This window comes from Vicia villosa, linkage group LG4 (assembly GCF_029867415.1).
Source record: "Vicia villosa cultivar HV-30 ecotype Madison, WI linkage group LG4, Vvil1.0, whole genome shotgun sequence".
NCBI lineage: Eukaryota > Viridiplantae > Streptophyta > Magnoliopsida > Fabales > Fabaceae > Vicia > Vicia villosa.
The window spans coordinates 102166923-102184413 of NC_081183.1; the positions used below are offsets into that span (position 1 = coordinate 102166923).

At 42.7% G+C, this 17491-nt stretch overlaps 1 protein-coding gene across 1 annotated transcript in view; it reads left to right on the forward strand.

The window, feature by feature from the left end:
- The first annotated feature begins 5330 nt into the window (after window positions 1-5330).
- Window positions 5331-17491, forward strand: part of LOC131597587 (uncharacterized) — a 39137-nt gene continuing 26976 nt past the window's right edge. The window contains exon 1 of the mRNA XM_058870277.1: window positions 5331-6692. Within this exon, the coding sequence (XP_058726260.1) occupies window positions 5331-6692 (1362 nt within the window). The remainder of the gene's footprint in view (window positions 6693-17491) is intronic.

Here is a 17491-nt window from a genome sequence, read left to right on the forward strand (position 1 = left end):
GGAACAAGGGACAACCAAGTCATAAACTACTTTCAAGAGTTACAAGTGTCATACCCCAAATTTGTCCTACCCCTTTACTGCTAACTGGCTTAAGCTTTGCATTCATATACATACATCACTTAGGTCATAACTCACACTCATGCATTCATATCATTGGCGCTATTCAAAGGCTAGCAAGAAAAGCTCTGTTGCAAAGAATTTTGATCAGAGAATAAGGAGACTGAGGTATAATCATGTGGTTCTATGTTCAGGGAAGTCCTCCTGGATTGGGGTTTCTCTTTGTCTCAAGTCAAGGCATTGATTGAAGGATACGGGCTTGCAAATCATCCGGTTCTTTAAATCAGGGTTTCTTTGACCAAAGTCAACCAGTTGACTTTCTGGTCAACATTTAATCAGGAATGGTTTCTATGTGTGAAAAGCTTCTCACACTGACTAGGTGGATGTGTTTGTTTGACTGGATTTGACTGGAAGAGATTTAATCGGGAATTTCACCAGTAATCGGAGAAAAATCAGAACAGTTGACTTTTGGGTCGAAATCGGGAAAATTAGTCAAATATTGACTTTTGGTGGAAAATCGGTCAAGAAAAGTCGAGGAACGAATAAAATCAAGAGTGTGACAAAAATTGCCAAAAATAGAAAAAAAATCAAAAGTGGAAAGTTCCATACTTAGAAAATTTTTTGGCCCTTAAAAGTTTGATGAACAGCCCACTTCACCATCAGTTTACACATGGCAAATGACATATTTTGAAGAAATTTCCAACATCAAAGTTGTTCCTCTCATGGAGGAGAGCAACTTTGTAGTTGGACACTTTTTAATTTGAAGCTTGGTTGAAGAGCTATTAAGTTTTGAAGTTGAGGTTTTTCATTTGAATCAAGTCATAAGGCTGGGCAGATTTCTGGGCATACGTGAAGCATTTCACCAAACACGTGATGTGCCACATTTGAAGCCAATCCTAGGGCAATACAGGAACCTCAAAAATACAAGCTTGGTGTCATTCTTTTCTCCTCCATGCCCTCTACACAATGAAGGAAAAATTGAATCAATTGAGCAAATATTGAGTCAGTTACGAGCCTCCAAAGCCACGCCCTCGCCAAGTCCAAGTTGCACATCTGGTCAGGCCAAGATCCAGGTTACGCGCGACATATTTCACCAAACACCTGGCGTGCCAACTTTGAGACCAATTTTAAGACACTACAGTCCTCCATTGGGATCCATATTGGTATCAAATTGTCCCTTGTCATGTCTTCTTTCTAGGGTGTCATGGATGATAAAGTTCGAACGTGTTATGAGCCAGGTACAAGGCCTTGAAGTCGTGTCCTGGCCAAGTCTTGTTCTTGACAGAAATGTGGGCCAGATTCAAGCCATGCGCGCAAGCCCTATACTAAGTGTGCACCACCATGTTCCATTTCATTTTGAAGGGATTGTAGGCATTGTTACTTGATCTCATCAACACAAAAATAACTCTATGCCATGAACTCTTTAAGTTGATACTAAGATTGAATTGTTTGAAGATCCATAGCTGGAGTTATAAGCATTCAAAGTGGGGTTCCTGGGTTGTTTGTGATATAAGGCGTTGAAGAGTTTTGTTGCTTGCTAGCATAGTGCAACCCAGGGCTCCACATTTGGCCATGCGTTTTCTGTTACAAGAAAGCCACGTGAAAACCATACATTATCCATGTTTGCTCACTAGGTCTTGAGAGATAAGATACCATGCAACACACACATCATAACTCCCATACACTCCCATGCTCACTATATAAAACGAAAACCCACACCATAACAGGGGACACGTCATTCTTTTCTGATTCTCACACAACTCTCATCACTCTTTCCACTCTCACCCTCTTGATCTCTCACCTATCTCCACCATAACTGTTTTTCCAACCACCCTAACCACCACCGTAACAAAACTTCAACCACCACAACCGAATGGTGTAACCACCACAACAACCTCCTTCACTCTCGGATTCTCTCTCTCTCATCTCCATCCTAACCACCATCCGATCACCAACCTCAATCATCTTCATCATCGCAAGATCACATCCTCGACACTGCAATAACCGTCACGCACTCATCTTCACCATCAACCTCATTCTTCAACCACCACTGCAACAACAATCGTCACGCTTTGGCCTTCATCAAGAGACTCCACATAAACATCATCATTTCTCTCACTTCGCGAGCTCTAAAGAAGGAAGCAGCAAGGAGCTTTTGTTTCTTTCTGCGCAAGATCTGTAACAGGTAAATTCATGAACTCCTCAGCATCACATGTATTGACGTTTGTACGGCATCTTTGTGTCGTTTGTGTTCTTGATTCAGTTTGCTTGAGATAAATGCCGTCGGAATGTTTAAACCTTTCATTTGAGTTCTATGTACGTTACGGATCACGTTGACATGTTCAGACTGTGTTTTAATGGATTTGTTAAAAGTTAGGTTTTAAGATTCGTTTCAGTTAGCATGTTAGAGCGAGATTTAGGTAAAACTAAACTCATTTTTGAACTCAGCGGCGAAAACCGAGTGGGAGAGAGGTCTCGTTTGATCATCTGCCGGGAACTCTTGCGCTGGCGCCGTCGTGACCACCGCTTTGGTCCGTCGGAGAAGACAGTGAATAGTACCTCATGTACTGTTCACGTGAGCAACACATGCATGCTGCTCCTCTCTTTCACGTTTTTCTTCCTAAATCCTCTATTGCAATGAGTGTGACGTGTCATAATATGGTTGGCTTGTGCTGTTTTTTTGTCTTATTCCACTTAATGTACCATGACCAATTGATGCTAGTGTATGTTGGTGCTACGTTACATTTTACTCAAAAAATAAAAACAATGCTTTGCTGAATAGAAAATAAACCAAAGATTGAAATGGTATGTTATGTGTGTATGGGCCCTGGATCCGAACATTGCAATAGGCCCAGTCTTCTCTTAATTTCTGCACCCCTCAATTGCTAACACTGGCGTATTTGGGCCTGGCACCCATGCTCTTCACACCCTTCCATTTCAGGCCCAGTTTCTGCCTAACTAATTTTAGTTCATTTAGAAACTACTAATGCACCCCCAGGCAGTCTAAATTTCTTTTTCTTTCAAATTTTGTTTTCTTTTGCTTTTTAACTCATAATTCATTTTGACTCAGATAATAAAAATGTATAAAAATGATTCTTAGGTATTTTAGAGTTTGTGAATAATTTTTTATTTCTTTTAATTGTTTTAAGACTTTTAATAAATTTTTTCTTCACAATATGTTTGATATTCTTTGTTTTAATATTTCCTTGTGAATAATCCATTAATAGACTTAGGAATTGATTGTTAGTCTCGAGTTTTTTCATAGACTTAATTGATGCATGTGTGTTTGTGAATACCATTTACTTGTTATAGTTCTCAAACTTTATTTGTCATATATTGATTTCCTTTACCTATTTCATGTATAGTTTTTTGTTGTTAATAAATTGTATAGTTTTTCATTTTAAATCCCTTGTATAGACAACTTAGACTAGCATTGAGAAATAGTTCCCTTCTTTCATTCTTTTTCTTTTCGGCTTTTAAAATACTTAATAAATACTGATAAGGATCATACCGTTACTATATTTCATAGTAGGAAAGAAATGATTGGGGCGTAGGCCCCGATGTATGTTCTTTTCTACTTAGCGGAGAAGAAATGATTGAGGTGTGAAGCCTCGGTGTATTTCTTAACCGTTATTTAGAGAAACGATTGTGGCGTAGGCCTCGATGTGCATTCTCTAAATATTCATAAAAAACTTCTTTTTGTATATCTTTTACTTAGCGGAAAAGAAATGATTGAGGTGTGAGGCCTCGATGTATTTCTTAACCGCTATTTAGAGAAACGATTGTGGCGTAGGCCTCGATGTGCGTTCTCTAAATATGCAAAACAAAACTCTTTTTGGTATGATCTGAGTCACAAACAAATTCCCTTAAAAAACACCAACCAAAAACACTTAAAACACTAATAAATGGTCAGATTTAACACAAAGTAAGGAAGTGATGCGAGACCTTGTAGTGGGTTCTCGTCATCATGGAATTACCCTAAAAGATACAAACCAATCTCTTTTTTTCTTTTCTTAAGGGCAAGTTATCTCCGCTCCATTGCATCCTAGGCGATCCCTTATGCAAGAGCGTGAGCGTTAACGCCGCCCAACTAAAAAACACAAAAACAAACAGAAAATCTTTAGCCGAGCTACGGTAACTCTGATTCCTGAAAAGGATACGTAGGCAGCGGGGTAGGGCCCGTGCGAGTACAATTCTTTATTTTCCCTACATTTTGCATTCATTCGCATTTAGACATAGACATAGTTATACACCCTTTAGATAGAAACAAACATAGGTGGATACCATCGAGTACGATGGGCGCGAGGGGTGCTAGTACCTTCCCCTTGCGTAACCGACTCACGTACCTTGATTCTCTGGTCGCAAGACCCTGTTCCTTCCTTTGTTAGGTTTTCTGATATTCCTTTCCCTTATGGGATAAATATATTGGTGGCGACTCTGTTCATTTTTCGCGAGCGTGCGACAGCTGGCGACTCTGCTGGGGATGTTGCTAGACCTGTTGCTGGTCCATCCATAGCGAGTCGATCCTAGCCTGCGTTTGTTTGTTTATTTACTGGGTGTTTATTTGTTTTTATGTCTATACCTTGTATATATGTTTGCATGTTTATTTCTCTGCTTGCATATCATGTTTATTTCTGTTTGCACATCATGCATATGGATTATATTCTGTGTTCCTTGGGGTCTTCTGTTCTGTTTTGCAGGTTGGGTGGGATGTTCTATGAGGTAAAAGGCCCAATACCCAGGCTATGAGTGCACTTTAGGTACCCTAGGATAGAGTGGGAGCATGGTTTGTCTCGAGGTGTACGTCTAGGGATGGATCATGTGACTACGAGCAGAGTAGTGGTTTCAAACGGAGGTATTATCGTCACCCGCATCCGCGCTGTGATGATGCTTACCTTCGGGCGGACCGTATACTGCGTTTCATGACCTTACCCTGACCTAGATTCACCTGTGAGTGGGGAGGGATATACATGACAGGTACCGTTGGTGACTATTCTGTTCTGTTGGTGACTATTGTTCTTATGGCTGTGTGGCACCTATGCCGAACCTTTGACCTTATGACTTGTGATTCTGCTCAGAGACGACACAACAACTCTCTCATATTGGGAGATTCTCCATTGCATCATTCTCATCATGGCATATTTATTTTCAAAAAAAAAAGAAAGAAAAGATGTAATAAAAAAGAAGAAAGAAAAAAGAAAAGAAAAAATAGTATTATTTCTCATATGCATGCCATTTTTCAGGGTATCTGAGGTTATTACCTTTCATCCAGGATGGCTAACAACGTGACCGCTACCAGAGAAGCTACAAGGCGTACTCACACTTACAGTTTCCATCGCGAAGGCTTGATTCAGTTGGGGCAATTGGGTGGATTGATCACTGGTCATAATAAAACTGTGTTCACCGAGAATTACGGAAACATCTTGACTCTTTTGGACTCACGCGTCGACGAATGGGGTTTATCTACTCTTCTCCAGTTCTATGATCCTGACTTGCGTTGTTTCACCTTCTCAGGCTATCAGTTGGCTCCCACTCTCGAGGAGTACTCTCACTTTCTCAATATCAAGGTTCAACACAAGGTTCCTTTCGTTTGTGTCCCAGAGAAACCGGATTTGGACAACATTGCCAACGCTCTTTATTTGAGCATAGAAGACGTCCTTGGGAATTGGAAGAAGAATGGTAACACTCATGGTTTCTATATGAGTTTCTTGGTTGAGAAGGCCCAAGAGTTGGCCAACAAAAAGTTGTGGGAAGCTTTCAACGCCCTTCTGGCCGTTTTGATTTATGGGATCGTGATGTTCCCTAACATTCACAAGTTCGTTGATCTGGCCGCTATATGTCTTTTCATGGATAGGAATCCGATCCCTACTTTGCTAGCCGATACGTACTATTCCATTCACTCTCGATATGGGAAAGGAGGAGCCATAAGAAATTGTTTGCCGTTGTTATACACCTGGTTTAAGTCCCACCTACCTACAAGTGGTCCTTTCATTACTTCTACTCAGAAATGGCCTCAAAGGATCATGGGGCTTACTGGAAATGACATTGTCTGGTGTCCCACTGGAATGGACGTGGGGAAAGTTATAACTAGCTGTGGTACTTTTGACAACGTTCCTCTCATAGGAACAAAAGGTGTTATCAATTATAATCCTAAGCTAGCGCTGCGTCAGTTGGGTTTTACACTTGAAGACAAGCCTTTGGACAAAGAGGTATTCGAATCCGTTTGCTTTGAAAAGGGAACCAATCCAAAGGGTCTAGAAAAAGTGAAGAGTGCCTGGAATAGCATCCATACAGATGATCAGATTTCTCTAGGTGAAAAGAATGCCGTTGCCAAACAAGCCTACACAGATTGGGTTGAAAATAGAGTTAAAGATCGCCTGTTGCCTTTCCCGAAGGTTAACCCATTGTACGAGCAGCCGCCTAAGATTCCAATTGCCACTGTGCCTGATGAGAATCGTATCCAGGTAGATATGGAATGCACCCAATTGCACGAAAAGAAGTCGGATGCGCAACCGAAACATTGTCTTATAGACCAGAAAAGAGTTGAGTTGACACACGAAGCCAAAATGCTGAAGGGAGGATCTTCCAGAGTTCAAAAGAGGGCTAGAACGGAAAAAGGTGAAAGAGATACTACTGTTATTGTCGAGGATCACCAGAAGATCCTAAAAAGGGCCATGAAAGAGGCAGAAGAGAAACTCAAGCGAGAGTACCGAGAAGACTTGAAAGCTTATAAGCTCAAGATAGAAAGGGATGCTAGAGTTGAAGTGAAGAATCTGAAAAAGAAACTGGAAGAAGAGACCACTAAAAGAATGGCAATTGAGACTCAACTGAAAGGAAGTCACCTCCGTAATACTCGACTAACAGAAGAAAATGCCAAGCTCAGAGATCGAATGATGGAGGACATATCTGAGAAGGATTTTCTCCCAGAATGCAAAGGATGTGACGAACTCAGGGAGTGCTGCAAGAAGCTAGATGGGCATTTGTTTCGCAAAGATGAGGTGATTCAAAGCCTTCTTAAAGGAAGAGATCGAGAAGCAACCAAGAAACTGTTTGATGAAACTAAGAAGTGGAGCGACGAGCACTTCAGACAAGGAGGACCTCTGTTTTATATTCAGATGGATTGATGTTTGAGTCTGTATGTTTCGACCACCACCAGACTTGTTGGATGGGGTCTTTTATTTCCCTTGCTGAACTATCTTGTCAATGTATGGCTTGCCCAAGTTTAAATTCTTGTTATGAATAAAAAGAACTAGTTTCTCTTGACACTTATCTTTTGTCACATTGTTAGCTATTCTGGATCAATATTAAATCTTGGATACTCTGAAAATGGCACATCACGTCATACGCACACATGCACTCATACATTCACATTATCACATTGCATTTTTCAGGTTATTGTACAAGAAACTAATTGGGGTCCCTTTCAGCAACAGATTTCTTTTTCGACGACGAAGCTGACTTTCTTACATCCTTACCGTACCCGGAGCAACGAGAGACTCATGGATCAATTTGAGCAGAACCAAGCTGCCCTCCGTAGGGATATGGATGTTATGGGGGAGAGAATGGCCCAACTTATGGAGACTCTCCATGCCGTTGTTCAAGGACAGGATGAACTCAGAAAGAGTGTCGCTAGTTTGGTCAAAGATACTCCTACCAATTCTGCTGACGGAGGGGTGAAAACTAAAGAGACTCCTATTAATGAGACACTTAAAGTGGTGGACGACCACCATGAGGTTATTGATCTTGAACATGATCTCACTGCTGAGTTGACCGAGACTGCTAAGATGTACCAAGCTCTTGAAGAACGCCTTAAAGCCGTTGAGGTTGCTAAAACTTCGAGTTTTAACACTGCTGCTATGTGCTTGGTACCTGGGATTGTTATTCCCCCGAAGTTCAAGGTGCCATATTTTGATAAGTACAAGGGAGTTACCTGCCCAGAGACTCACATTCGTTCCTACTGCCGTAAGATGGCCGCTCACGCTGAGAACGAACCTCTGCTTATGCACTTCTTCCAGGATAGTCTCACTGGAGCCCCGTTGGAGTGGTATATGAAACTCGAGAGGTCTAATGTCAGTACTTGGGGAGAACTTGTTGATGCCTTCCTGAAACAATATCACTACAATACTGCTATGGCTCCTAGCCGTGCCCAACTGCAGAATATGTCACAGAAATCTGAAGAGTCCTTTAAAGAATACGCCCAGAGATGGCGTGAACTTGCTGCTCGAGTTCAACCTCCCTTATTGGACCGAGAATTGATTGATCTGTTTATGGGAACTCTAAAAGGGCCGTATCTTCAACACATGGTTAGTAATACTTCTCCTTCCTTTTCGGATGTGGTCATCATTGGTGAGAGGGTTGAGAATTGTGTCAAAGCCGGTACCATTCAAGGTGTTACTAATCCTAGCACCTCAGGTGGTAATGGTAAAAAGCCGTATTCTGGGTTTGTGAAGAAGAAGGAAGGTGAGACTAGCACCGCTTCTGTTGACCAAAGCCGAGCTCCTGCATATTCTGCTGTTCCACCTCCTTATTATCCGATGCCTTATGCTGTTCCTGGTCCGTATGTCCCTCAAGCATATGCTGTTGCTCTTCCACAACCATGGATGGCACCTCAACAGCCTTTCGTACCACAACAACAAGCTGCTGCTCCTCAGAATCGTCAACAGAACCCTAGGCCTCAAGGTCAAAGGGGCCCGCAAAGAACAAGATTCCAAGACAGGCGTATCGACCCGGTTCCGATGTCATATGCTCAGCTTCTCCCTCAGTTGCTTGCTGGTCAATTGGTACAACTCCGTGAACTTGGACCTCCACCTAGTCCTCTCCCTCCCGGTTATGATGTTAATGCCCGATGTGAATTTCATTCAGGGGCTCCAGGCCATACTATTGAAAAGTGTAGAGCATTCAAATTGAAGGTTCAGGATCTCCTTGACGACAAGCTTATCTCATTCGCTCCCACTGGTCCTAATGTGCAGAATAATCCTATGCCTCCTCATGCTGGTACGACCAATGCTATTGAGTTATGTGATGATCAGATCCTGGTAAATGATGTTAACGAGGTCAGGATGCCGCTAGCAGTTGTCAGAGAGTATCTTATGCAACAAAAGGTTTTGTGTGAACTACATGACTACTGTTTGCAATGTTCTTCTAATCCTGAGGAGTGCACTAGGTTGAGAGAAGAAATCCAGGAATTAATGGATGAAGGTGTTCTTAGAGTGGAAAGGGTCGTTCCTGTCAAAGATGTGGCTACTTTAGAGATCCCTTACTACCCTGCTGAGATATCAAAGACTCAGGACACTTCTTTGGTCATTCATGCTCCGAGTACTCCTTTGGTCATTCAGGCTCCGAGGACTCCGTTGGTTATTCAGGTTCCAAATGTTCCTTCGACTCCTTCAACCTCGTCTCTTGTTCCCTCTCCTGTGAATGATTCTAAGGCTGTTCCTTGGAATTATAATGCCGTGTACATTCGAGGGAAGAAGTTTGACTGTCCTCCAGTGGGTACTTCGAGTATCACAAATATTACTGGCACTAGTGGCATTACCCGTAGTGGTCGGATCTTTGCTGCCCCTCCTCCGCCTCCTAAAGAGACCAACAAAGAGGCTAGTACACAAGCAAAAGGAAAGCAAGTTGCTGTTGATCCTCCTGTAACACGTAATGCCCAAGATGCCGAGCAACTCTTGAAAATCATTAAGAAAAGTGATTACAAAGTGATTGACCAACTTGATCAGACCCAAGCCAAGATCTCCATCTTGTCTCTCTTGGTACATTCTGAAGCTCATCGTGATGCTCTGATGAAAGTTCTGGCTTCCGCTCATGTAACTCAAGACATTACCGTGCCTCAGTTTGAAGGGGTTGTGACCAACATTGCTGCTGGTAATTGTTTGGGTTTTTCTGATGATGAGCTTCCACCTGAGGGTAGAGCACACAACAAAGCGTTGCATATCTCCGTCAAGTGTCTGGATGCTGTGTTGTCTCGAGTTCTGATTGATACCGGTTCTTCTCTTAATGTGATGCCCAAGACCACTTTGTTTAAGCTGAGTATGGATGGGATTATGATGAGACCATGCACTATGAGTGTCAGAGCGTTTGATGGCTCCAGAAGGTCCGTAGAAGGGGAAATTGATCTGCCTGTTTTGATTGGCCCTCACATGTTCTATATTGCCTTCTATGTCATGGATATAAGTCCCTCATACACTTGCCTCTTGGGTCGTCCTTGGATCCATGCTGCTGGGGCTGTGACATCTACCCTCCATCAGTGTTTGAAATTTGTTGTGAATGACAAGATTGTTGTGGTCACTGGTGAAGAGGATTTGATTGTCAATAATCTGGCATCATACCGTTATGTTGAAGTGGAGGGAGAGATACAAGAGACACCTTTTCAAGCCTTAGAGATTGTGTCAGTTGACAAACTCCCTGTGGTCGAGAATAAGAAGGAACTCGGAGCGCCCCTCTCGTCTTTAAATGATGCTAAGGCTTTCTTAGAAGCTGGTACTCCCCATAGTGCCTGGGGCAAGCTGATTGACGTTCAAGAGAAGAGAGACAAGTATGGCCTTGGATATCAACCATCTTCTTCTACTCAGCTCAGCATAATTCCTGGAAAGAAGGTGATTCCCCCCATTTCTCAAGTGTTCGTCAGTGCAAGCACCAGTTCTGGAAGTCAAGTTCTCGCCGTGGATGATGATGATGAAGAAGATCTCTCCAGATTCATTTGCCATGCTGCGCCTGGACAGGAACTCAACAATTGGACTATCTTGGACATCCCTAGAGTCACTTTTATGGAGACGTAATTTTCTTGTTTCGATAAGTCATGTGCTTCGCCCTAAGCATTTTGACCACTTGTATAAAGAAGGGCCCCCATGTTGTTTCAATTTGTTTAATATTGAATGAAAATCATATCTTCGCATGCAATTACTGTTCCATTTCCTTCTTTTTTGTTTTTACTTTAAAAAAACTTTTTCAAAAATGGCAAAGATTTCCTTTTTTTCCTTTTTATGTGTTGCATTCTAAGGCATAAATCATCCATCGTGCAGATCCGGCTCGAACTCCATCAAAAATGATAATGTTACAGTTCCACGTCTTGATATCTTTGAGAATCCAATTGACCAAGCTGATGAGGATAGTGGGGAAGATTGTGAAGTCCCCGAGGAATTGGCAAGACTTTTGAGACAAGAAGAGAAATCTATTCAGCCACATCAAGAAGCCATAGAAATCATCAACCTCGGTACAGAAGAGGCAAAGAGAGAAGTCAAGATAGGGGCCGCTTTGCAAAGTGATGTAAAGAGAAGGTTGATTGAGCTGCTTCGAGAGTATGTTGACATCTTCGCCTGGTCATATGAAGACATGCCTGGTTTAGACACGGATATAATTATGCACAGGCTACCACTCAAACCAGAATGTCCGCCTGTAAAGCAAAAACCGCGAAGAACTCGACCTGATATGGCTTTGAAAATCAAGGAAGAAGTTGAAAAACAGTTGAAGGCTGGTTTCTTATCTGTGTGTGAATATCCTCCTTGGATTGCAAACATAGTACCTGTTCCTAAGATGGACGGAAAGGTACGCATGTGTGTTGACTACCGAGATTTGAATAGGGCAAGTCCGAAGGACGATTTCTCTCTGCCTCATATTGATGTGCTAGTCGACAACACTGCTCAGTATTCGGTGTTCTCTTTCATGGATGGTTTTTCTGGCTATAATCAAATAAAGATGGCTCCTGAAGATATGACCAAGACTACCTTTACCACTCCGTGGGGTACGTATTGTTATAAGGTGATGCCTTTTGGTCTTAAGAATGCTGGTGCAACATATCAACGAGCAATGGTGACCCTCTTCCATGACATGATCCATAAAGAGATTGAGGTGTACGTCGATGATATGATTGCAAAATCCCAAACTGAGGAGGAACACTTGGTATATCTTGAGAAACTGTTTGCTCGTTTGCGTAGATTCAAGTTGAGGCTTAATCCAAACAAGTGCACTTTTGGAGTGCGATCTGGAAAGTTACTTGGATTCATTGTGAGCCAACGAGGGATTGAGGTCGACCCTGATAAAGTAAGAGCAATACAGAACATGCCAGCACCGAAGAATGAAAAAGAAGTTCGAGGGTTCCTTGGAAGATTGAATTACATAGCCAGGTTCATTTCTCATCTCACTGACACTTGTGAACCCATCTTCAAACTGCTGCGCAAAAATCAAGATATCCGTTGGGATGATCGTTGTCAGGAAGCCTTCGAAAAGATCAAGCAGTATCTCCAAGAGCCACCAATTCTCATGCCTCCGGTTCCTGGGAGGCCGCTTCTTATGTACTTAACTGTGCTTGAAGGATCTATGGGGTGTGTGCTGGGCCAACATGACGAGTTCGGTCGAAAAGAGTGCGCCATTTATTACCTGAGCAAAAAGTTTACCGATTGTGAATCCCGCTACTCACTACTCGAGAAAACTTGCTGTGCTTTGGTATGGGCTGCTCGCCGACTGAGACAGTATATGCTGACCCACACCACTCTATTGATCTCCAAAATGGACCCGATAAAGTACATCTTTGAAAAACCGGCCCTTACAGGAAGACTAGCCCGATGGCAAATGCTTTTATCAGAATACGACATCCAGTATGTCACACAGAAGGCCATCAAAGGAAGTGTCCTTGCAGATCATCTTGCTCATCAGCCATTAGAAGAGTATCAGTCAATGAAGTTTGACTTTCCTGATGAAGATATCATGAAACTGGATGATAATGAAGGACCCGAACCAGGAGAGCGATGGACTCTCACGTTCGATGGTGCATCAAATGCTATGGGCCATGGTATTGGGGCAGTTTTGACTTCTCCTCGTCAAACCCACATCCCTTTCACAGCTAGAATATGCTTTGATTGCACCAACAATGTCGCAGAGTACGAAGCTTGCATAATGGGCATCGAAGCAGCCATTGATATGAGGATCAAGATCCTTGAGGTGTATGGGGATTCGGCTTTGGTTATACATCAAGTGAGAGGTGATTGGGAGACACGACACCCCAATTTAGTTCCTTATAAGGACTATGTCTTGGAGTTACTGCCCGCTTTCGAGGAGATCACTTTCAATCACATTCCCCGAGAGGAAAATCAATTGGCAGATGCTCTGGCTACTTTGGCGGCTATGTTCAGAGTTACCTCCCCTAAAGAAGTACCAGACATAACGATCCTCCGTTACAAAGAGCCTACCCATGTGTTCCCTGCTCATTGTCTCACTACTGAAGACGTGTATGATGAAAAGCCATGGTATTACGACATCAAGAGGTATGTGGAGAAGCAAGAGTATCCCGAAGATGCTACGATTGGTGATAAGCGAACGCTTCGAAGGTTAGCATCCAAATTCTTCTTGTCAGGAGACGTCCTGTACAAAAGAAACTATGATTCAGTTTTGCTCAGATGCGTGGATAGACACGAAGCAGAATTGATCATGCGGGAAATTCATGAAGGATCTTTTGGAACTCATTCCAGTGGACATTCTATGGCCAAAAAGATCTTGCGAGCAGGATATTATTGGATGACGATTGAAAGTGATTGTTATGTGTATGTGAAGAAATGTCACAAATGCCAAGTGCATGCTGACAGAATTCATGTTCCTCCGACTCCTTTGAATGTTCTAACATCGCCTTGGCCCTTTGCTATGTGGGGCATAGACATGATTGGACGGATAGAGCCACAAGCTTCAAATGGACACAGATTTATTCTTGTTGCTATCGACTACTTCACCAAATGGGTTGAAGCTGCTTCTTACAAGAACGTAACCAAGCAAGTCGTTACTCGCTTCATCAAGAAAGAGATCATATGCCGATATGGGGTTCCAAATAAGATCATCACTTATAATGGGTCCAATCTTAATAACAAGATGATGGCAGAGTTGTGTGAAGAGTTCAAGATTGAACATCACAATTCATCACCCTACCGGCCAAAGATGAACGGCGCGGTCGAAGCTGCTAACAAGAATATAAAGAAGATTGTCCAGAAAATGGTTAGAACGTATAAAGATTGGCATGAGATGTTGCCGTTTGCTTTGCATGGCTACAGAACTTCTGTCCGTACTTCAACTGGGGCAACTCCCTTCTCTCTTGTCTACGGCATGGAGGCCGTACTACCTGTTGAAGTGGAAATTCCTTCATTGAGAGTCTTAATGGACGCCAAACTCGATGAAACGGAATGGGTTCAAACGAGGCTTGATCATCTCAATCTAATTGAGGAAAAACGCTTATCTGCTATCTGCCACGGCCAGTTGTACCAAAAGAGGATCAAGAAAGCGTATGACAAGAAGATTCGGCCTCGAGAATTCCACACAGGTGACCTAGTCGTAAGGAAGATCTTGCCAATTCACACTGATCCAAGGGGCAAATGGACTCCCAACTATGAGGGACCATACATTGTGAAGAAAGCATTTTCAGGTGGTGCTTTAATCCTGACAAAGATGGATGGGGAAGACGTTCCGCTTCCAGTCAATTCAGACTCAGTCAAAAAATACTACACATAAAAGACCCGCTAGGTCGACGTACCTAGGCAAAAATAAGGGCATCCCGGCAAACCAAAAGGGTTTGGGCAAAAATTAGGGATAAAACAAAAAAGAATAACCCGCTAAGTTGAAAACCCGAAAGGGCGGCTTAGGCAAAAAGGGGCATCCCGCTGGATTGAAAACCCGAAAGGGCGATCCAGGCAAAAGTTAGGGATCAAAAGCGAGAGGCTGCAGTCTGAATATCCTTCACAAAGACCACTATACGCCCTTGGCAGAACGGACAGATCAATCCAACCACTACCCTTCTGAAGCAAAGCATTGAGAGGATCGAGGATATGGGAACTGTAGCAATATCAGTTTTAGTGGAAATCCGAGCATTTCTCTTTGCCATTTTGCTCTTTGCATTTGTATTTTCTTTTTCGCAACTACCTCATTTAGGAGTTGCTTCCTTGTACAGAAGCCTGTTCACAGGCATTCCATCAATGAAATAATCTTTTGATGCAAAAGCTTTCTTTCTTTCTTTTCATTTTACGCATGCGAGATGTGATTTAATTCGTTATTAGGCATTGCATTGAGAACATGGGGGCAATAATCACAAAATCAAAACGAAACATGATGTTACGTAAACATAAAAGTGCTCTAAGGGGCACCATTTGCATCCAAACGTTGTTTTCTGTGCAGGTTGCAGGTTCTAGCCACCATCTTGGCTTATGATGTGTCACATAAGTCATCATCATCCCGCGTGAAAGTTCAAGCGTATAATTCATCAGTACTGGTAAGCACAAGACACCGGAAGAAATCCATGTCTCTCCCCTACACGGCAGACAAAGAAGTGTCCATCAGAACCCACGTTTCCCCAAGCAGTATAAGATGTAAGGAAAGTCGAGCAAAGTCACTTCCTCCCCAACAGAGTTATGTTCTAATCCTCCACACAGTTGCCAATCATCTTTGGCACTATGAGGTTTTCAACGCCCACCCGCAATGGCGTCTCAAGATCACGAGCAACGGACCCCAACGATCCTACTCCTCTGTCCCACCAAGGGCCTTTATTTGGCACTCTCTGCATATAGAATCCATTGCATATAGCATTGCATCCTCGAAAGCGTAGCATATCCATTACAGCGGAATATTACGCCATAGAAGAAGTCAAACATGCATACAAAGCATAAGCCAGATAATACAAATCATCCCTCAATCAGAACAATGACCCATCCCCTCAAAGTTGTTACCTGTACAAACTTTGCCTGATATCCGCTATCATACTACAAACACTCTTAAGCTGTGGTGCCGATACGAGGTGTCCTCAATTCCTGACAAATCTCTGACACGAAGTCTTTCTGTTTTCCTCCTTCTGTTGTCGAGGCGATGTTGAGTCGTAGGTCGCACGAGATCTATCCCCTTTTCGTCCTGAAGGTCGTACGAGATCTTCTCTTGATGTTGAGTCGTAGGTCGCACGAGATCTATCCCCTTTTCGTCCTGAAGGTCGTACGAGATCTTCTCTTGATGTTGAGTCATAGATCGCACGAGATCTTCTCCCTTCTGCCCTGAAGGTCGTACGAGATCTTCTCTTGATGTTGAGTCGTAGGTCGTACGAGATCTATCTCCTTTGGTCCTGTAGGTCGTACGAGATCTACTCTTCCCCCTGTTTTGAAGGTCGCACGAGGTCTCCTCCCAATGATAGGTCATAAGGTCGCACGAGATCTTTTCCTTACCTCTCCTGTTGTCGAGTCGATGTTGAGTCATAGATCGCACGAGATCTTCTCCCTTCTGCCCTGAAGATCGTACGAGATCCTCTCCTGATGTCGAGTCGATGTTGAGTCTTAGATCGCACGAGATCCCTTTTGTTTCAGTCCTGAAGATCGTACGAGATCTTTTCTTTCCTCTCCTGTTGTCGAGTCGATGTTGAGTCGTAGATCGCACGAGATCTATTCCCTCCCAGTCGTTGTTTCATGTAACACCCCTTTTGGGAACCTTGTATTGGCACCTCAAGTTACGTTACAAGCTACCACTATTCAAACCCATTACTCACTGTAAATATATCCGCCAGCAAAACAAATTCCTCTCTTTCCCCAGCAGATATCAAAACAAAAACAAAGAATAAAGATCACTCCATCTTTTCAGGACAAATTTCAGGTCTTTGATATTTAATCTTCTTCTACCTCGAATGTTCGAAAGGCTAACGCCAATCTCACCTTCAGGTTTAAGATGATTAAATAGGGGCAGCTGTCATACCCCAAATTTGTCCTACCCCTTTACTGCTAACTGGCTTAAGCTTTGCATTCATATACATACATCACTTAGGTCATAACTCACACTCATGCATTCATATCATTGGCGCTATTCAAAGGCTAGCAAGAAAAGCTCTGTTGCAAAGAATTTTGATCAGAGAATAAGGAGACTGAGGTATAATCATGTGGTTCTATGTTCAGGGAAGTCCTCCTGGATTGGGGTTTCTCTTTGTCTCAAGTCAAGGCATTGATTGAAGGATACGGGCTTGCAAATCATCCGGTTCTTTAAATCAGGGTTTCTTTGACCAAAGTCAACCAGTTGACTTTCTGGTCAACATTTAATCAGGAATGGTTTCTATGTGTGAAAAGCTTCTCACACTGACTAGGTGGATGTGTTTGTTTGACTGGATTTGACTGGAAGAGATTTAATCGGGAATTTCACCAGTAATCGGAGAAAAATCAGAACAGTTGACTTTTGGGTCGAAATCGGGAAAATTAGTCAAATATCGACTTTTGGGGGAGAATTAATCAAGAAAAGTCGAAGAAGGGATAAAATCGGGAGTGTCGACAAAAAGTTGCCAAAAATAGCAAAATAAATCAAAAAAGGAAAGTTTTTGTACTTAGAAAATTTTTTGGCTCTTAAAAAGCTTGATGAACAGTCCACTTCAGCATCTGAATTACACGTGGCAAATGACATTTTTTGGAGAAATGTCCAACTATCAAAGTTGCTTCCTCCC